Raw genomic sequence first — 22828 nt, forward strand, 5'->3', positions numbered from 1 at the left:
AGTACCTTTTCAAAATACCCTTATCAAAATAATAATAATAATAAATAAATAAATAAAAATATATTTCATTGTAACTGTGTTTTATTTGAATTTAGATGTACATTAAATAAAAAAAAACATGATTTATTTTTAATAGAACAAAATTTATAAAGATACTAATCATTTTTACTTAATATAAATAATTTATCATCAATGAGAGGAGTGAAATTGTTTATTTCTATATCTGCTATATTGCTCTCTTTTGTGCGTTTTATAAATCCAGTCTTTAACCAATGATTCATACTTAACAATTTGAAAGCTAAAAAAATTACCGTATTTACTCGACTATAACTCGCACTTTTTCCCAAAATTAAAGCTAAAAAATCTTGCTGCGAGATATATGTGGGAATTTTCAGAAACTAAAGTTTTCAGAAAAAAAAAAACTGAAAATGGGTATGACTTACCAAGAATCTTCTATTCTCCATCACTTCTTCTGTCCTCAAGAGCGGTTTCCTTGTGTGCAATCAGTTAACTACCCAAATGGAGTCATCTTCTTTCCCATTATATCAAGCAAAAATTACCAGTAATTTAAGACTTGAGATACGTAATGAACAATCCTTCTCAAATTACTAATGAGAAGTGAAAGATGTGCGCAATTGTAGGCCAGTATAATAGAGAAAAAGCCACTATTAAGAAGTGCATATGATTGGTGCAGTATTAACAAAAGATCGAGCTACCCAAACAAAACAAGCTGACAATTGAATTGAAATGCTAATTCTCTTAAACCGATTTCCATAATATCTGAAATGCATTCACTATATATTTCTTAGTTTTAACATGTTCATGACAGGGTAGTGTCAAGCAAAACCATATGTTGCACCTGCTGTATATAGCAGTTTCAGTTAGAGGGAATATGTCATTCATTAGTAGTTTTTATATTCCCACTTGTCTGTAATTGCACTATTTGTTGAGAAATATATATTAGTCTGCAAATGATGTCTGTGAACCTTATCCAGTGACATGATAAAACTAATTGGTTTTAGTGTTTCTGCAGTATAATGGCTGTTAGGGATAGCGTATTGTTTATTGCAGGAAGCGAATTATCGCTCAAGTGTGAAATTTGGGGAGATAGAAACCCGCAGTTTGAGTAGGAGAATTCATGCATAATATAATTTAATAGATATATATTTATATATGGACTATTAAAGTTTATGAAATTCACATCGTATAATACTTTATGGGTTGATTCCTTAAGTATCGAATAAGTGGGTTCGAAAATGTTTACTTTTAGTATGTATGACTAATTTTTTTATTAATAAAATATAATAAGCAGATATTTAACTGTCAATGGGAAATGGCGGCTTTTTATTTGTTAACTAAGCGCTGTATTTTTGTAAAATATCTTGTTGCCATAATACGGCTGAGTGAGTGCCCTTATTAAGCAGCACCGTGAGGTGCTGCTTAATAAGGGCGCTTACATTTGTTTCTGTATTCTCTAAGAGCACAACTGACTTATTTGCAGGATCTTTTGATATGCTTTCTTCTTTTCCTTCACTGCCTCTTTAACTTCCTGTGTCCGCCATGGAGTTCTGATTTTTCTATCCTTGCAAACAACCTCACCACATGCCTCTCTGGCTGAATCAATCAGTGTTTTCTTTAGGACTTGCCACTGAATCTCCAAAGTTTGGTTCCTGTTCTCAAACTCTTTCATTTTTTCTTAAATAATATTTGTGTATTTTAGTCTACAGTTCACATCTGAGAGCTGCTCAACTTTTATTCTCTTTAAAACTTTCTTGCATGTTATTCTTTTCAATACGAAATTCAATTTTATCCTGCTCAAGACTAAATGGTGATCACTTCCAATTTCAAATCCTGTGTCCTGCACCAGTGTGAAAACATCACTATCAACAATAACACAGTCAATGAGACTTTTCTTATTCTTTGCCTCTTCTCTCCGTGTGAATTTGTGCACATTTTTATGTTGGAACATTGTGTTAGTAATAACCAGTCCATGTCCTGAGCAGAAATCCAACAGGTATTTGCCATTATTATTAGCTTTGCTCTTTTCTCCAAATTTTCCCACAATATTTTTGTATGTGTGACAGTCATTTTCTACTCTGCTATTTAGATCCCTAACAAGGACCAACTTTTCCTTTTTCATTGTGTCAGTTGCTTTCTCTAAAACCTCAAAAATTCCTCCACTTCTACCTTAGTAGTATTAAACTGTGAATGAAATTGTTTGGTATATATATTTTTTTTTCTCATTCACATTTAACATAATATACCATATACCAAGCAAGACTTGTGTAAATATTATTTAATGTAAACAACTTATTTTACAATTTAATATTCATATAACTACCTTAATTTTGTCTAATATTTAATTATTTAATCAAAGATATATGTATTAATAATGAAAAGACTGTATTAAATATTTTTAAGCTATTTTAATTATTATTATGTTAATATTATAAGAACTTGTATTTGATAATTTAACTGTGCATTATTTGAATTGTAAATATTCTCTCTTTATTCCTGTTTGTAAAGTTTAACGTTATGTAATAGCTCAATTTTATTATATTTTGTTTTGTTGTCATGGAAACATATGTAAGTGAGCGAGCACGTTTTGGAACACCACATGAGGTTTCTTGAAAAGAGTTTAGAAAGAAATCACGAGAAGAATTTAGGCAGGAAGAATGAATATAAAAAGCAATGAACGCGGAAATTAGGAGCATTAGAGATTTATAGGAGAGAGATTGGCATTAGGTTGAAATCGGAGCATTCGGGAATCACAGTGCGATAATAGCGAGTCGGCAAGTCACTCAAGCAGCTAAATAAAGTCTACTAGTCGAGAGGCAGTTAACTAATAAGTTGTAGAATAACAATTATAGCTATGGAAAACAGCTGAGTGACTACTAAATAGACTAGCAATACTTGAGTTGAGATTTAGTTTCAGAGCCGACCTTTCAAGGACACACGGAAACTTGAAGCATAGCATGAAGTAACTAGAGAATAATTAGAGGCAACAAAGTTGAGTTTAATGATAGCAGTGTTAAGAATTATGGTACCTAAAGGATTAAATTGATATCGAAGGAGTAGGCAACTGTGCATATTAAACTTCAAGTTAAGCAATTATTGTGTGTTACCTTAGTACAAGAGTTGTTGGTAGAACACTGAATTAGTTAAGTGATGTCAAATGTAGTGCAAGCGGTTTGATCTATGCAAGAATGATTGATTGTGTGTATTGTGACCGTTAATTAATCCAGTTATTTCTAAGAAGATTTTTTTTTAAATGAGTGCCGTTAATTGATTAAAGTGTATACAGTTACAAAAAGTGTTCGCACATAAGTATATGAAGAAGGAAAATTGTTGATAAGAATATTCCAACCATTAATGTTCCTATGCAGAGATATGAGTGTGTTTCTTCCTAGAATATCCCTATACTAACAGTAACTGTTGCAGAGGTTAGCTAAAGCGTAGATTTCAAAATGTAAGCTTGTGAAAAAGTATTGCCACCAATAAATTGTATTTGAAACTAAAAAAAAACTATGAGATGTTAATGTGAATGATCACTAAGGAATTTTATGACATTAAGCTTTATTAAGTGTTAAGTGAACTGTGTGAAGACTGTATTTCAGATAACTGACCAATGCCTGAGTTTGTATGACTGTATTATCAGAAGAGCTACAGCATTTGTAATATCTTAATTAATGATTTTGAACTTATGTGTATAATTTGTGATTCTAAATTAAATGTTTGTTTTTGTTTATCTAAAGTTGTATTTTGCCTGAATCTCTTTTACTGCACCATTCATAAGATATTCGAACCAAAGCGGGTAAATTAAGTAAGTCAAATATACTCGGCCAGTATATATTTTAAGGAGAAATAGTTGAAGGTTGATTTTTCTTCAATTCTTGAACTAATTCAGATATAGAGTGGCGCAGTCTTTAAATATAAATTTTCTCTATATTTGAATTAGAAATCAACTCACAACTTATCAATTAGTTAAGCACATCGTAATTGTAATCATGTCGGATCCAAGGTATAGATTAAGAACAAGTAGGATCCAACAGTAGAACCTTCTGTGGGACTATAGGCACAAATCAATCTCATTGTCCAGTTCCCCATTCTCATATTTGCCCACATCACTCTACTTGAGACTTCCTGCCATTCAAGAAGATTAGCTTCGTATTTAGTGTTGAGTACTATGGCTACTCCTTCTTTTCCTTGATTGTCATTTCCTGAATATAACATTTTGTATTTTTTGCTCAGAAAGATCTCACCAGTTTTTGTCTTTTTTGTTTCAGTCACTCCTATTATGTCGATCTGGTACTTATCTAATTCTTCAGCTAGCTCCATTTCTTTGCCATTCAGGCTTCTTTTGTTGATGGTACCAATCTTTAACTCTGGTGATGGGGTGTGCTTTCAGATTTGTTTCAGTAGCTGAATTTTCGCTGTTTGCCCTGGTTCCCTGGTGAAAACAACAGGGTCCTTGTTTAACCGGGCAACGCCCCAGCCAGCATGAAATTCTGTCATGTTCTACCATCATTTGAAATTTTGGTTTAAGCCAATAAGAATACAATTTGGTCGGCTAACTCCCAAATTGCCATCCCATCCTTGTCTATTCGGTATCCAGGTAGATACCTGACAGGATGCTCCACGAGAAGGTGAGGATTGGACATTAGGTCAGAAGCCCTGGTCGGTTCTCCGCCTTCCTTTGAAGGTTATGTGGAGGTCTCCTCTCAGTTATATAGCTTTGACCCTTATTGCTCTATCCCAGCAACTTGTTGGAAGTACTGACATGTTCCACTCTTACACCATATCTTTTCAGAACTGTTTCTTTTTGGTTTATATTTTGGTAGTTGAATTTATAGCAGCAAATTGGTCAGAGAATAATTTAATGATTACTGTAATTTGATTAGTCGCTTGCAAATTTTAGAGAATGACATCGTCTATGTCGGAATTGTACAGTTTTAAATTTTTAAGGTATTTTCACATATTCTGAGCAGTAGACAGACAGCTAAGGAAAGTTGGGGGAAAGTAAATTAAACATCTTGTTAAACATAAATGAAATTTTTCAAATTAATTTGCTATGTTTATCTCTGTTACTTGTTTTTGGAAAGGTTTATTTGATTGACATATATAAGTTTTAAAAGATTATCTAATATAATTAATATAAAAGAGGAAAACATAAGTTTTGTTATTATTTTACATTTTTAGTGCTATACAGATGTTGAAGAATGCATGCAATTAGTTATACTTTTGTTTTAATGTGATACTATTTTCAGGTTCAGCAAATACAAGAAGAATCGGATGATCTTCAGACTGCTTATGCTGGTGATAAGGCCAAAGAAATCACTAACCGTGAAGCTGAAGTTGTCGGTGCTTGGAAAACACTTCTTAGTTTATGTGAAGCTCGTCGCTACAAATTAGCTGATACAAGTGATCTCTTCAGATTCCTCAATATGGTTCGTGATTTAGTGCTTTGGATTGATGATGTCGTTAGACAAATGAACACTTCAGAAAAACCCAGGTATTTATTAAAAACTTGTAATATTTTATCATATTTCCCACTCTGAATATTTACTGTCATATTCAAATCTGCTAAGAATTACTCTGTGTGTGTTATTGGAGAAGATAGGGGAGGTAGATGATCAACAATCAATTCTTCAAATTCAGAAATTTCAACACAGCATTTTGAGGATGGTTCACTAGATGCATAACTTGCAGAAGGTCTTGTGTCATCTTCAAAGGGGTGAAGGGACAGCAGATGTGGGCTTCTTTTAAAATTTGTATATTACATCCAACTCAGACTACACAGTATGCCATTTCTTTTCTCCATAAATTTCTCTGTAGCAAGTGACTGCAGCTTGCATCATTCTGTCTACTTTCATAAATCTCTCCATGTTAGGGTCCATTTCCTTAAATAACTAAAATGTCTATTAACAGAGGCAAATGCAGCCAATATTTTTCACTGTAAACTTTTTTGGGAACTTGGCTTTTTTTTTCTCTATTCTCTTCTTCTGCAGTGCTCTATACTTAAATAAGGTCTTCATTTGAGAGTTCATCTTCCATAGCAGCCACTAACTGCTCTGCATCTTTACTGTCAACCTCCAACTCCATCTTTTTTAACTGGCACCATTCTCTTGTAAGTTGTTGAATCCCGTGAATGTTTGAATATATTTCAGCATTAGAATAACAATAAATAAATATGGATGCTACTTATGTTAATTTATTATTTATTTTTGCAGATTTGACTGTTTCGTGGCCATTTTCAATACACTACATTTGAATACAGTTTCAATTCAACATAAAAATCAACAGTTAAATTGAAACCATATCATATTATATGTGCTATCAACTGTAGAAGGATAAATCTATATTAATAGATTTCAAAGAATAAAATAACATTTTATTCCCAAGATTGACCTACAAATCTATATTCGTCCAGTTCCTTATCTCTCCAAGAGACAAATATCCTCATCTCTCTCTTTTATACTGGATTTTACAGAATCCCTTGTTCTTGCAGCCTCTGTTATTGTGAACAGACTGATTGTTTTGCTCAAATTTGTCTTCAAGAATATATTTTACTGAAAGAGCCTGATAAATCTGGTTCTGCTCGCCACACTTTGTCTGTTAAGCATTGCAGTACTAACCCTCAACAAAAATAATTGCACTAAACTTTGTCAGATTTGGGAAGTTATCCTGAATAATATTCATCACTCTTGTGTCATATAAAAATTATAATTAATTATTTAAATTTGAAATTACATCATCAATTTTCTGATATATATGCTCAAGGAGTGTTCATATTATTACTTTGACAACCCTACATGATTAGGTTTACATTATTATTAATCTCCTATCAACAGTTTTCCTCAATTAGTCTGTTACTTGTGACTACTCCAGTATTGTCATATCTAACATTCCATTCCTACTTCTAAGTATGAATGGAATTTTGTGATTGAATCAATCCCCCACCACCACTATGGTCTTTTTCTGTGTCTCTTTCCTACGATCTTGGCTTCAAAAAACACATGTTTTGCTAATCTTTCCTCGCCCATTCTATTTAAGTGGCCAATAGCACCTTAAATTAGTTCTGCTAACAACGTCAAGTTCCTTTCTAATATCTTCATTTTTAATTTGATTCTGCCATTGATATCATCGGTTCACTCTCCTAATTTTTCTGAAAATTCTCATGTCTGTGGACTGTGATCCTTGATTAAGTGCTTTATTTCTATCCCAACTCTCAGTTCCATAACTTAAAACTGATTTGAACACTGTCTTGTATACTGCTAGTTTAGTATTTTATTTACTAATTTCCCTCTTATTCCATATAAACTTATTCAGGTGACTATCCATCATACCAGCTTTGCTTATTTTGTTATCTATTTCCAGATTTAACTTGCCATCTTCACTAAAAATTGTGCATAAATAGCTGAAATAATTTACTTCTTCTATAGGATATCAGAATGCAGCTGAAGTTTTCTATGCCCCTCCCTATTTTCATAGTTTGTCTTTTTATTGCTGATTTTCATACCAATTTCTTGCAGCTAATTGATTTTTGTTTTTGAATTGATCATTGAATTTAGTTTTAGAATCCTGGAGACATGAACTATATGTGTTTAGGAGTACATCATCAACATCTGCATAAAGCAAAGAACTAAGTTTGACATGTCCAATTCAAATATCAGGCCTAACACTACTTTCTTTCATAATGTGATCCATACAGATGATGAATAAGAGTGGAGATAATGTGCTTCCTTGTCTTACCCCTGATTTTACATCAAACCATCTTCCTGTATTTCCTTCAATTCTAACTGCTGATTGACAACTTAAATATAGACTGTGTATTGTTCTGTATAATGTTCCATTCACCCCATATAATTGTAGTGTTTTGAAAAGCTTTTTTCTCTGTGCACTTTGTCATAATCCTTTATCAGATCTACAGAACTTGTGTACAGATCCTTATGTTCAAATCATGGGAATATGACTATTCCCATATCTCAACTATTTGTCATAAAGTGAAAATCTGATCCTGATAACCTCTGTTTGGCCTGAATGCAGCTTGTTCTTCTCAGGTTTCTCTTTCACAATCTTTTTCAACTTCTCAAGTATGTTTGCATGAATCTTGCCTGGAATACTAAGTAGAGAAATTCCTCTTTAATTCTCACATTCAGCTTTATTATCTTTTTTTCTCACTGTGAGAGCTCTACTGCAATCATCTGGAATTTGCCTTCTGACGAAGTAATTATTCCAGACATCTAGGATATCCTTATCTTCAGTTTTCATATTACCTTTATCATCTTTGTTTCTTTTTATGGCACTTTTCCCTCTATTTCTAAGGTTTTTAAATAGCCTCCAGAATATTTTGCTACCTTCCTGATATTTATTTTTTTATATTCCAACCGAAGTCTTCTCATGGCTTTTGTTTAGCTATTTTACATGTATCTTAGCTCTCTTATATTTTTCTCTGTATTCTTTTAAGTGCTTTTAAGGCATCTGCCAACGTTTTGGTATGCTTTCTTCTTTTCCAGGACTGCTTCTTTAACTTCTTGTATCCACCATGAGGTTCTTATTTTTCTCTCTTTGCAGACTACTTCACCACATACCTTCCTAGCTGAATAGCATCTTCTTCAGAGTTTGTCACTGAGACTTGAAGATTTGATTCTTTTTTCAATCTTTCATTTTTTTCATCAATAATTTTTGTGTAGTAGTCAGTTCTATAGTTTACCTTTAAGAGCTGCTCAACTTTAATTCTTTTAAAAACTTTCTTACATACTATTTTTTTCAATGCAATATTCATTTTTATCTTGATTAGCACTAAGTAATGGTTATTTCCAATTTCAAATCTTCTGTCCACTCTTATATCCTGAACCAGCATGAAGATATCACCATCAACAATTACATAGTCAGTGAGGTTTTCGTTTTTCTTGTTTCTTCTCAAGTGAACTTGTGCACATCTTTATTTGGAAAATGATGTTAGTAATGACTAGTCCATGTCTTGAGCAAAATCCCACAAATACAGCTAATTCTCTTTTTACACAACTTTTTTTTTCTTTTTCTTTTTTTTTTTTTTACACGATTTCGAAATAACATGGTTTAGAAAACAAAAGCAATTCTCTTTTTAGACTGTATATTTTGATTTAACACTGTTCAAATGGCACTTTAAAATTTCTCTTTGAATTCAGTTCTGTTAAAAAGGGTATTTCCATTATAATTATCATTTCCTAGTATGGTACATATGTACTTAAACTTGAATTTTGGAGAATCCCCATGGTGTTTTAAATATCAGGGTTTACTCTATGTTACAGAATGTTGACAAATGCCAAGTAGAACTTATAGTGATATCACAAAAAAGTGTTGGTGGCTGAGGATCGTGTGACACTATTATTTTGCAGCAATGCTTCAAGAGATCGTATAGTAAAACCATTACTCATTGATCGATTCCTAAGGCCACAGGCAATGAAAGGTGCGGATTTTAACTCGTTACAAGTGCACTGGAAGGCAAACAAAAAAGGTTGGGTTACAAAATATATTTTGAATGAATGCTCCCATCAATGTTTTGTTCCAGAAATTAAACGTTATTTGATGGAAAAAAATCTGGACATTAAAGTTTTATTGATTATAGACAATGTGCCTGTCCATCCTGTTTTAGAACACCCGAATGTAGAATTTTGTTTTCTGCCACCTAATACAATATCCGTAATACAACCAGGGTTGTATTACGGATATTGTATGTATTGACCAGGGTGTGATCGCTACCTTCAAAACTTACTACATAAGAAGAAGATTCCAATACATTTTGGATAAACTAGATAAGGATAATTTACTGAGAATTATTGACGTGAGGAGGAAATTTTCTATTTTGGATTGCATCAATCTTGCTAAGTTCGCATTATCAGAATTGAACCTATCAACTTTAAATGCATACTGGAAAGCTACTTGATGAGAATGTGTGAAAAAGAAAAACTATCTTTGCATACAACTGAATATCCCAACATCATCAGATTAGCACATACTGGTTGTGGAGAAGGATTTGATTATTTTTTGTCTGCAGATATTGAAGAATTGATGGTTGACAAGGCTGTTAGTGATGACGAAATAATAGAAGGTGTCTTTGAGAATCTCAATGAAAAAGAAAAAATAATGATGATGAAGAGATTCTACTCACTGCAGGATTAATTAAAGAAGGGCTTCAAATGGCTAGTAAATTGCAAAGTCATTTTCTTCCAAATACTGAATGAGCTGAACAGCTTAAACGTGAACTGAAGTCATATGGTGCGATATGAAGAATTATAAAGATCTAGTCAAAACAGGATCTCTACGATTAATTACAGAGTTCGTGGTATAAAAAAAAAAAAATCAACCTTCAGAATTATTGGAAATTAGTGCTCATTTAATTTCTTTTACTGAAGAAAACTTTTTTCACCATTGCTGTATGAACAGGATGGCCAAAGTGTTTCAAGTGATGGAAATGATTTAATTCCACCCTCACACAAAAGAATGTGGCTATTGTCAGAAAGTGATGGCGAATAAAATTTAACTGATAACCATATGTGTGGGTATATTTGGACCTTGTCGAATTTCTGTTTTATTAGTGACACACTATTTTCTTTAAGAGATGCCTGTATATATGTTTTGTGTGAAAATAACTTATTGTTCATATCTGGTTTTCACATCTGGAACCATTCTTCTATTTTTTTTTTCATATGCACTGTATTCTTTTTTATACGGTTTTCATTTGCACAAATTTTTCTGGAACCAATCCACCATGTAAATGGAGAATTGGCTGTACTTAATTATTATTAGCTTTGCCCTTTTCTTGAAACTTTCCGAAAATGTTCCTATATGCTTTGTGGGATTCATTTCCTACACTGCAGTTCAGATCTCCATCAGGGACTTTTTCCATTTTCTTTGTCATCTGCCTGTTCTAATGATTGAAAAGCGAATGAAAAATTCCTCCACATCTTCCTTAGAAGAACTTTCTGTGGGTCCATAGACACAATAAGTTTCATTGTCCATTTCCCCATTTTGAAGTTTCCCCACATAACTCTACTTGGAACTGTCTTTCAATCAAGAAGTTTGTCATCATGTTTAGTATTGAATGCTATCACTTCTCCTTCTTTTCCTTGATCATTATTGCCTGAATGTAACATCTGATACTTATTATTAATAAGATCTCACCTGTTGTTGTCTTATATGTCTCACTAATGCTAATTATGTCCACCTGGTACTTTTCCAGTTTTATTGCAAATTCGATTTCCTTTCCTACTCCTTATAATTATGGTTCCTATCTTTTGTTTTGGGGTTTATTCTTCTTCTTCTTTTAGATGCTGAGTTTGAGTTTGTTCCAATAGCTGACTTTCTTTTCACTGTTTACCGTTGTTTCGTGATGAAAACAGTGAGGACCTTGTGTGAAGTCCCAGCCACTGTGAAATCTCATCATGGTGTACCATCTATGCATTTGTGGTTTTGAAATTTATTTTATTTTTATTTTATTCCCTAAAATGTATCAGTACATGTATAGTGCATGTAATATCATGCACTTTCAATTTAACTGTTGTTTATTTTTATGTTTATCTGTTCCTATTATATTGAAATCGACACATAACTGAAAATTCTACAAAAATAAATAATAAATTAATGTAACGTGGCATCTGTTTCTAATGTCTTCTACTTGTCTCAATTTTTAAATCTAAATACATTTTCAGCAGCTTGTTCCAAACACCATTCATACATTCTGCAGTCACTTCATTCCATGTTTCATCTGTATTCTTAGTACAGTGCAGTAGCCTGAGTAAAAGTATCTTAAATAATTTGTCCTTAAAGCCAATCCTTGTGTATGGATTACAGGAGTAATGTGGTATTCAGTGAATGTGTTAATGGGATGGCCTTTGTAGATCTTGGACCAACTGTATATATAAAGCTAAATAAATTATGAGATATTATTTCAACTAAATTCTTTCAAAATCAATGGATGCTGATATATTTTTACTTTGTGTCTTTCGATCCTTCTTCTGGTCATAGATCTGGTCGCTTAGTTTCAAGGTGAAGCAGATGCAAAGGAGTGTGTTAATGATATTCAGACTACGGAATGTAGATCATGACATCGGGAAGTTGTTGATTGCAGACACTAACAGGAGAAAGAGTGTTTCATAGAGACTTTCAAACTTTTGAAAGGGTCATATTGGAATTTTCATCTTATGGAGCATTGATAAAGAACAACAGGATATCCCTTGAAGTTGAGAATGAATGTAGTCAAGAAGGGGTGAGAGCTAGATTTTTCTCTCATAGGAAAGGGCACGATTGGAATGGCTTTCCTTTGGAAGCAGTGAGTGTAAGTAGTGGAAATGAGTTCAAGAAAAGATAGGACAGCTTGTGTGAGTGATATGTAGCAATGAGTCCTGATTCCCTAGAGATCTTTGCTAATAAATAATAATATTTTTCTATTAAGAGTAGATTAAAGAAACTTTAAAATTGTCATGAAAATTTTATAGGCTCCATATGGGGGGAGAAAAAAGTGTGTGTGTGTGTTTTCGTTCAGGAAGAATTTCTATGCCTTTTGAGATCTACTATGCTGTTGCTGTTGCATTGATTACTGCTTACTCTCTGGTATCAAGCGAGAAATCCAGGTTTCATCTTTTGTCGCTATGTAGTTCAAAAATGTGTCTCCTTCATTATGATACCATTCACAAAACAAAATGCTGCCACTGTGCATGCATTTTGTGATCAGTGACATTTTTAGCACCCATCTTACACATATTTTATAATACTGTATGTGTTCTATGATGATCTTCTATAGCACAATTTTCAACCAGTGTGCCGCGAGATTTGTGAAAACAAGTTAATTGAAAGAACATCATAATTAATCTAGTCCATTACATCTGATTCAATCCATAATAACGATAGGTCACTTGTTTTATTTTGGTGCAAGTTGCTTCTTAAATAATTTTTTATTCGTTTCAACAGTGAAAATGAGCGTTCAGCTCTTGCATTTGAAATTTTCTTTATACTAGTCTTGTACTTGTCTTGATCTATATCTTTCTTCAAAAAAGTGTCAAACATATCTAATATGTCTAAATAGAGTCATCCCTCGACTTGCGCCCGGGGGAAAAAAAAAAAAAAAAACAGTGCCACTGTATAAGGGAAACCTAAGTCAGCAGCATCAAACTTATGGGCTAGTGTATATAAATGTTGTAATTTGGGCATATATTTATTAGTGTCTGGTCTTCCATCCGCACCTGAAGCTCCCTTATTTATATTGTATGAAACTTATGGTTGGTGAATCGGTTTAAAATTGTGTGTTAATTAGCCTTAATCTTTAGATAAGTGTGTTCACAAATAATTTCATTTAATTCTTTTATTTTTAAGGTAACTAGTAAGAGTTCTTTTATTTATTTATTTATTTATTTTTTTTTTTTCATTCAGTTAATTTTATTCAATAGTATTCCTTTAACATGGATAAATTTGTAATAAAAAACGAAAATTTGAAGACAATGAAGAAATTGAAGCTAGTACGTCGAAAGAAAGAAAGAAGAAAGTGAAGTTAGTTTTGCCCAGCACATCAGCAGCTGATACCATATCTAGTACTGGTTCTTCTAAAACTAAATTAAAAACTAATGTTCGCGATTACGACAAAAATTATTTGTCATTTGGCTTTATTTCCAGCCAAGAAGATCCGCCACGTCCTACATGCGTAGTTTGTGGCGAAAAATTAGCAAACAATGCTATGGTTCCAAGTAAATTAAAAAGACATTTACAATCTAAACATTCTCACTTGAGTGAAAAACCAGCTGAATATTTTAAGACTTGTACCGGATAAAACTATTCAAGCAAAAAGATGGACTAAATTTGTAACTGTGTTTGAAAAAGCCCAAGAAGCCAGTTATGCATTCGCAGAAATTGTTGCTAAAAAATGAAATCTCACACAATTGCAGAATCTGTAATTCTGCCAGCATGCTGTAAAATTGTTAATATCATGTTTGCAATCAGTGATTTGGTGAGGAATATGAAAAGGACATTTTAAAAATTCCTATGTCAGATAATGCCGTTTATCGACGTATTCAGGATTTGGCCAAAGATGTTGAGTTGCAAGTGCTATCTCCCATTAAAGAAGCAGATATGTTTGCTATTCTGTTGGATGAATCAACTGATGTAACTGGTAAAGCTCAACTTCTGGCCTTCAGTAGATTTATTTATAAGGAAGATATTATAGAATAATAGAAAGGGGGATGGAAACTCTCTTTATGTTTTTAATAGCCAGGTACGAAACTCGGATCGAAATCCATAGAGTTTCATGCCGAAAAAAACTATCAGCAGGCCCAAATAGCCTTTCGGCTTATTAAATTAATATTATAGAATAGTTGTTATTTTGTTGACCATTCCTGGAAACAACGAAGGGCCAAGATATTTTTGATGTTGTCGATAATTACTTTAATTGCCATAACTTGTCTTGAGATTCTTGCATCAGTATTTGCATGGATGATGCCTGCTCAAGGAAATATAAAAGGATTTGTTACACTATCTCACTAGAATTATTTTTACACATTGTTTTCTCCACAGAGAAGTACTAGCGTCAAAATCATTGGTACCTGAGCTTTAAAAAGTACTAGATGAGACTATCAAAATCGTCAATTATATAAAAGCCAGGCTTACAATCAAGATTGTTTGCAGCACTATGCTCCTCAATGGAAGCTTCTTACACGCAGTTGTTAATACATACAGAAGTGAGATGGTTATCCCCCATACGAGTTTTATCAAGATTTTATGAACTAAAAGAGGAAATTCTAATTTTTTTGTCAACTCAACAATCTGAGTTATCAGATTTTCTTAGCAATGAGCTTTGATGGTGTAAGGTTGCATTTCTTGCTGATTTATCTCAATCTTTAAATACACTTAATAAAAGTATGCAAGGAGACTGTGAAAACATCCTTACTTCCACTGACAAAATTAATGCATTCAAGGAACAACTAATGTTTTGGGAAGAAAGAATCAGAAAAGAAAATGCAGTAAATATGTTTGAACTAATGAAAAAGTGCAAACTGAATGAAAATCTAAGAGATCTAATTTTACAAACCTTAAGATTACTAAATACAAATATTGAAAAATATTTTCCCTTGCTTCACATATGCTAAACATCCTTCAATTGGATAAGAGATCCGTTTATCTTAAGTGCTTGTAAATTGGGAAATTTAAAGATTACAGAAGAGGATGAATTAGCAGAAAAGAAATGACAGAGGTTTAAAACTAAAACATTCAACAATAGATACTACTTCGTTTTGATTATCTCTAAGAAGTGAATTTCCCAATATTACCAAAAGATCAATAGAAGTACCATATTTTCCGGTGTATAAGACGCACTTTTTTACCTTAAAAATTCATCTTAAAAATGGGGTGCGTCTTATATAATGAAGGTAAAGATTGTTTCCTCTTTTCAAAGTCATACGCACTCCCTTTATGTTCCAAGATCTTTGTAGGTGGTTAATGGTGCAATCAAATTGATGTGTGACCTTCACGTGACTTCTAGCGCATCATTCGCTAAGAACGGGGAAGCCCTATTCAAGTTTCATAATATCTTATCCGAGTAATCAGTTACCGATGTTTATCAGTATTGAATTAACGTGTTGAGATATTTTGTGTTCAGTTTGATATTTCCCCATAGATTTTAGTGATGGAAAAAAACAGGCGACATTCATATACTTCAAGTTACAAATTGCAGGTTGTAAAATATGCAGAAGAACACGGGAATAGGGAAGTTGAAAGACATTTTGGACCTCCACTTACAGAAAAAATGATTAGAACTTGGCGTGGTCAGAAGGAGATTTTGTACAATTTGCGTAATGAAAAGCGCGCGGAACGTGGAAAAATTGTGAGGTGGCCAGAACTAGAGACCGAAGTTTTGAAATGGGTGCAAGAAAATCGGCAAAATGGCATTGCCATTTCAACAAAAATCTTTCTTGTTAAATCTTTCTTGAAATGTGGAATTAGCAACGCCCTTGATGGAAGTGAAGATCATTTCTTATATGAAGATGATGATGAAGAACAAGAGGAAGAAGAAATTAATGATGATAGAGAAGAGTCAGATGACAGTGACGTGGGTTTTGCAGTTTCTAAAAGGTCAGTTTACTATTAAAAATTACCTATTATTTTATCCATTTTTTTTTTTTTTAAATCATACTTTAAAGTTTAGGATTTTTCCAGAAAATTGTATTAAATTTCTTGGGTGCGTCTTATACACCGGAAAATACGGTACTTCTTCCATTCTCCACATCATATTTGTACGAATCAAGCTTTTCCGCAATGAATGTTATTAAGAACAAAATAGATCATGGCTGGAAGCCTTGGAAGATGATTTAAGAGTATGCCTGTCTAAAATTTGACCTCGCACAAAAGACATTCTGAAACAACATCAAGCTCAGATATCTCATTAAAATTAACTGCAAGTATGTATATTATTTAATACATTTAATATTCAAATTAAGTGTATATTGAATTCAGTGGAAGCCAGACCCAGATGTAAATACTCAGGTTGAAGTGATGCAGAACTTATATACTTTATCATACGAGTTGCCAAAAAAGGTGTCAGATCACAAAAGGCACCAAGAATTACTAAAAAAAGAGAGCCAAAAGGCTTCACTTCGGTGATGCAAAATTATTCAAATTAAGTGGATATTGAATTCAACATCATTTCAAAGCCGAATAGAGAAACTACAGAAGAGTTTCGTGCCGAATATATATATATAGAAATTATAAAAGTTTCTGCAGATCCAAGCGTAGGCAAACCTTTCCTGACAGGTTTGCCTATGCTTATTACCAAGTATATAAGTTTTACATCACTTCAACTTGAGTATTTACATCTGGGCCTGGCTCCCACTGACTAGACCTCAACAAAGGTCGAAACCCGTCTGGATAGTGACCCCCCCAATGTAACATCATACATTTTTGCTAGGAGATGTGTTTTACATTATTGGAAATATGGAAATACTAAGGATAGTGATCAGATCTTACTCCACCTTTACTACAAGTTGCCCCTGTCATGAAAGGTTTTGCCTATGCTTGGATCTGCCGAAACTTTTATAGGTTCTAAGTTTTAAAAGAGGTATACCGTGAGTAGACATATCGATACAAAATTAATAACGGAAAAAACTCACGTACAAAGATTATTTAATAGTATAATTTTTGCCTGTGTGTCACAGGCATCTTCAGTACATTAAGCTCAAATTAAACAATAACTGACAATTCCAAAAAACACCAGCTAAGTAGCTGGTGTAAGATAACTAAAAAGGTCAATAAATTTCCAAAAAAAAAATAATAATAATAAATAAATAAATAAATAAATAATAATTAATACAATAAAAAGTTAGGAAAGATTAGCTGATTTGTAAAGTACTATCTCCCATAAAGGGGATAGATGTAAGCCGTCGGATCTGTTTAAGTTAGGAGAATGATGTAGAGGTTCACATGTTTCTTTCTAAAGCCGTTCCATGAGAAACTGACTTTTGTGAAGAGCTCTTGTTTTTCTCCAATGAACTCTGTGTCTAGTGAAGATGGCATGTTCTGCAAGTCCAGACTTTTCAGGTTTAAAGTATTCAGTATAAGATTGGTGTGCTTCTAGCCGAATAGCGGCAGATCTTCCCGTTTGTCCAAAATAAGATAATCCACAAGAGCACGGAATCTGGTAGACACCTGGATGATTAAGATGTGGAAGCTTGTCCTCTTGTCCTTAGGAGAAGCGAGAAAGGTGGAGATTTTTCTAAACGGTCGAAAGTCAACAAAAATATTCAATGGTTTTAAAACTTTTGCTATACGTTCACTGATGGCTTGTACATAAGGGATAGGAATGCGCGTTATTTCTTCTGTGTTTGAAGAGGAAGACATATTAAAACTACTCAAAGTTCTTTTAATGAAGTAATTCTTATAACCATTAGATAGAAAGGAAGAAGTTATATATTGTAGTTCTTTCTGTAAAAGATCGTCTGAAGAACAAAAGGAGTAGACCCGATGAACTAGTGTTATAATAGTTCCTGCCTTTTGACTGGAATGGTGATGAGATTCCGCATGGATATGATGGCCTGTATGAGTCTTCTTTCTATAAACTGAGAAATGTAGGTTACCATCTGGTTGGCGAAGAATTAGAAGATCTAAAAAGGCTAACTGCTTATTTGATTCTACTTCTAGGGTAAACTTGATCCTAGGATGAAATGCATTTAACTTAGTGAGAAATTGTTGAAGTTCATCAGAAGAGCCATTCCATACAGCAAAAATGTCATCGACATATCTGAACCAATGAGTAGGTCTGGGAGAAAGGTTGTCAAAGATACGTTGTTTAAAATGTTCCATAAAGAAATTGGAGATAGCAGGAGAAAGAGGATTACCCGTTGCTGTTCCTTCAATTTATTGATACAACTTATTTTTCAAGGAAAAATAACCAGTCAAAATCAAATACGTTTACAATGTCTGAAGGAAATTCCTGTTGTAGTAATTCAATGCTTTCCGAAAAAGGCACATTTGTAAATAAAGAAACAACATCTAAACTGATCATGATATCAGAAACGTCCAAATGAAGATCTGAAATTTTATTTTTGAAATCCAAAGTATTTTTTATATAAGTATCAGTTCTTCTAGTTGAAGAGGAGAGTAAATTTGATAAAAATTTTGAGAATTTGTAAGTGGGGCAACCTATACCATCTACAACTGGTCTTAACGGAATGCCTGGTTTATGAACTTTTGGAAGACCATACAATCTAGGTGGATGACCAAAGAAGGTTTTAAGTTTTTTCTTTTGATCTTCATTCCATATAGATACATTATCTATAAGAGAATTAAGTCTCTTCAATTGACTCCGGGTAGGATCCGATCTAACTTAAACAGATCTGACAGCTTACATCTATCCCCTTTATGGGAGATGGTACTTTACAAATCAGCTAGTCTTTTGTATTATTTTTTTTAGGAAATTTATTGACCTTTTTAGTTATCTTACACCAGCCACTTAGGTGGCACTTTTTGGAATTGTCAGTTATTGTTTCATTTGAGCTTAATGTATTGAAGATGCCTGTGACACACAGGAAAAATTATACTATTAAATAATCTTTGTACGTTATTTTTTTCCGTTATTAATTTTATAGTTTCTATATATATTCGACATGAAACTCTTGTAGTTTCTCTATTTGACTTTGAAATAATGTTGAATTCAATATCCACTTAATTTTAATAATTTTGCATCGCCAAAGTGAAGCCTTTTGGCTCTCTTTTTTTCAGCATTTAATATTCATTTGAAAAAATAATTTTGAGTATTGTTTTTCTTACTCAAAATGTCAAAAAGATGGTTTAAATTTTTTGGAGCAAAAAGGATAAGTAATTATTATTATTAATGCCTTGTGTGTGTGTGTAAATCAATCAAAATGCCTATTTTTGCCAGATCGTCAAAAAATTAAAAGAATATATTTTAGAATTTTAATAATTAGTCTAGGTGTTCCATATAATGAAAAAGGTTGAAAATTACTGTTCTATAGCAAAGAGGAAAAAATTGTCACTTTCATTTTGCGTGATGGAGATTTCTCGTGTATTTTGCAGGTGACTGGAGGGATTATTTTGAAAGATTGCTAAATGAAAAAAAAAATAGTAATAGAAAACGTGACACGGTGATAGAAAACACTCAACGAAAATATAATATGGAATATATATATATATATATATATCAATACTTGAAGTAGCCATCAAAAACCTGAAATGTAGAAAGACAGCTAGGATAGATGATAATCGAACAGAAATGCCCAAATATGAAGGTATAAATTTTTACAGTGGCTTCAATGCATAATTCATCGGTGAGTTGAGCTCTAATGGAACCCATCTGTAAAAAGAGAAATAAAACTAAATGTGAAAATTACACAGGAATTTCCCTACTAATTGCTCCTGGCAAGATTTATGTAGGTATGTATACTTCAGAAAAATTGTGGAAGGGAAGCTTGGAGAAGAACAAGCTGGGTTCTTGCCAAACAGAGATTGTCAATATCAGACAACCTCTGTTTCACAATTAATTGAGAAATCGTAGGAATATAACAAGAATCTGTATTTCAGTTTTGTATATCTAGGAAGAGCATATGACAAGGTGGCAACAGAAAAGGTGTTCTAAACACTTCAGTTATATGGTGTAAATGGAACATTATATGGGCATTATGAGTCTATATTTTAGTTGTAAGTCTGCAGTTAGAATAGGATGAGGTTTAGGGAGGTGGTTTGATTTTAAATAACGTGTAAGACTAGAGTGCACATTATCTCTACTGTTATTCATCATATATAGTGATCACATTAAGAAGAAGAGTGCTATTAAACCTGATTTAAAAACTGGAGATGTTATACTCCTGAAACTAAATGCGAGAATTACACAGACATTTCCCTGGTAAGATTTATGCATTTTAAGGGTTTTGACCTCAAGAAAATTGTCAGGTGGTGCTGCTTTGGTCCCATGATTGCACAGAGAGATGGAACGAACTTTTCGCTCTTGATAAAACTGACTTGTGATACCCCCCCAACGAGTAGATCTGCATTCATACCGTCCGTGAACAATCAGTCAAAAGCCAACAGCCCCTTATCACATGTACAAGTCCAGCCAGATCTGACCTGTCTGCAGTAGGAGCAGAGATGACTGTCACAAAAGCTGGAAGAGAAACATCAAAGTGGGGACAAAGCATGGACAGTTCAATGATAAAGAAAGAAAACTAGTGAGAAAATCAAATTATTATGCAAATAACCAGTGTGGAAACCTGAACCAAAACAGACTGCATAAGGAACTTGTGTGGTTAACATGTTCGCTGCCACGCTACTTTGGCATAGTCTGTTCCCATACGCTAAGCAATTTCATTTCTTCGAGGTCAGTACGGTAATCTCGTTGCCAGCGTTTAGCATCATACGAATATACTCGTAGTTGGCTTGTGCAGAGCATATACCATCTATGGGAATACACAGTTTTGATGCTAGCTCCACAAGCCAAGCATTTTCATTTCTTCAAGGTCAGTACAGTAATCTCGTTGCCGGTGGTAAGCGTCATACGAATATACTCGTAGCTGGCTTGTGTAGCTAGTTTACCAACTACGAGTATACTGGTAGTTGGCAGCGAACGTGTTAACACCAAACTTCACACAACTTTCCAAATCGATTTTTGAAATACTTGTGGTCTCAGTTCTGACATTAATGCTGTTACTTTGGCCTCCAGTATGCAAAACCTTGTATACTTTTCCTGACAAACACTCAAATCTCAACCTACTCAAAAACAGTTCATCTCTACTTTCCCAACTACATGCTCTTTGACTGCTTTTGCTTTAGAGGTGGGATTTGTGCATATATATATACATATATATATTCATTCTGGTAATCCACCAAAGAGTATTCAACCTGGAATCTCTCAGTTTTGACTCTGTTGGCTAAAAATGACTCGACCTCATTCTATCATCATCATCAGATTCCTGACATATATCCCCAGTAGGGTGTAGAGGATATTATGATAGTACTACATGAAAAAGTTTCATCATTACCAACTTCCTATCGACAATTCTCCTCCAAATTAATCTGTTATCAGTCAATATTACAATATCATTAGTTATATTTCTGTCTTATAAAGTACTTTTTTATTATATCAATCCACCTAGATCTTGGTCTTATTCTTGATTTTTCTTTTTTCTGCCATCCTAGCCGAGAATACTTGTTTTACTAACCTTTCCTCCCCCATTCTGTTTAAGTTGCCATGCCACCTGAGATTGGCTCTGCTAACACATTCCTGAATGCTAACATTGCTCTTTCCTAATATCATCATTTTTATATGTGATACTACCACTGATACCATCTATTAAGATGCCTAATCTTTCTCAGGATTTTCAGTCTTTGATATCAAGAGTTATATTTCTAACCCAGCTCTCAGATCCATGAGCTAAAACTCTTATACTTACTGTCTTATATACAGCTAGTGTAGAGTTTATACTAATTTTTCTTATTCCACTTAAATTTATTTAGTTCACTTTGTAACATACCAGCTTTCCTAATTGTGCTGTCTATTTTCAAATATAATTTGCCATCTTCATTAAAAAATTTTCTCAAATATCTGAAATGTTTTACTTGTTCTATCTGTCCTGTCCTTTCTCATCTGTCTAGGATGGGTTGAGTCCCCATCTAATGAGGTGGTTACTGGCGTATTAATGCAGCTGGTTTGCCACTCCTCTGCTGCATCCCCTAAGTGCAATATTCCTGTCTATATCAGTGTGTGTGCACAGGGCCAGTTTGACTGTTTGTGGGATGAAAAACCTCAGATAAACTGGGGGGGGGGGGACCTGCTGCTCGTGCCCAAGACCGGCTTACTTGGCTATGGCTGAGGAAGATCCTTAAGCTCCTCACGTCTCCAACGGAAATCGAACCTAGGACACTCCTTCCCCAGGCATATGGTTGCGAAGCACATAGCCACTAGGCTAACCACGCGGACACTTGTTCTTTAGGTTCACCATTCAGAATACAGTTGAGGTTTTCATTGTCGTTGTCTTTTTGATGCTGATTTTCATTCCAAATTTATTACAATAGTTATTCAGTTTACTCGGTAAATCCTGCAGACTTGTACTGTATTTACTTAGATGTATCACATCATCTGCATAAAGTAAAGAGCTGAGATTAACATCCTCAATTTTGATATCAGATTTAATACAACTTTCCTTCATAGTGTGATCCATATAGATGATGAATAACAATGGAGATAATGTACACCCTTGTCTCACACCTGATTTAACATCAAACCTTCTCCCTGTACCTTCTTCAATTCTAACTGCTTATTTACAACTGAAATGTAGGTTAAGTATTGTATGATATA

The 22828-nt window shown here is 33.5% G+C and overlaps 1 protein-coding gene across 4 annotated transcripts in view; it reads left to right on the forward strand.

Annotated features, from left to right (window-relative positions):
• LOC150097387 (spectrin beta chain-like) overlaps window positions 1-22828 on the forward strand; it is a 795721-nt gene that overhangs the window by 612230 nt on the left and 160663 nt on the right. For all 4 annotated transcript variants that reach the window (XM_090407783.1, XM_090407784.1, XM_090407785.1 and 1 more), the window contains exon 36: window positions 5268-5512. In XM_090407783.1, the coding sequence (XP_090263909.1) occupies window positions 5268-5512 (245 nt within the window). The remainder of the gene's footprint in view (window positions 1-5267; window positions 5513-22828) is intronic.

This window comes from Typopeltis vanoorti, chromosome 17 (assembly GCF_054136105.1).
Source record: "Typopeltis vanoorti isolate ZY-2024b chromosome 17, IOZ_Tvanoo_1.0, whole genome shotgun sequence".
Lineage (NCBI taxonomy): Eukaryota > Metazoa > Arthropoda > Arachnida > Uropygi > Thelyphonidae > Typopeltis > Typopeltis vanoorti.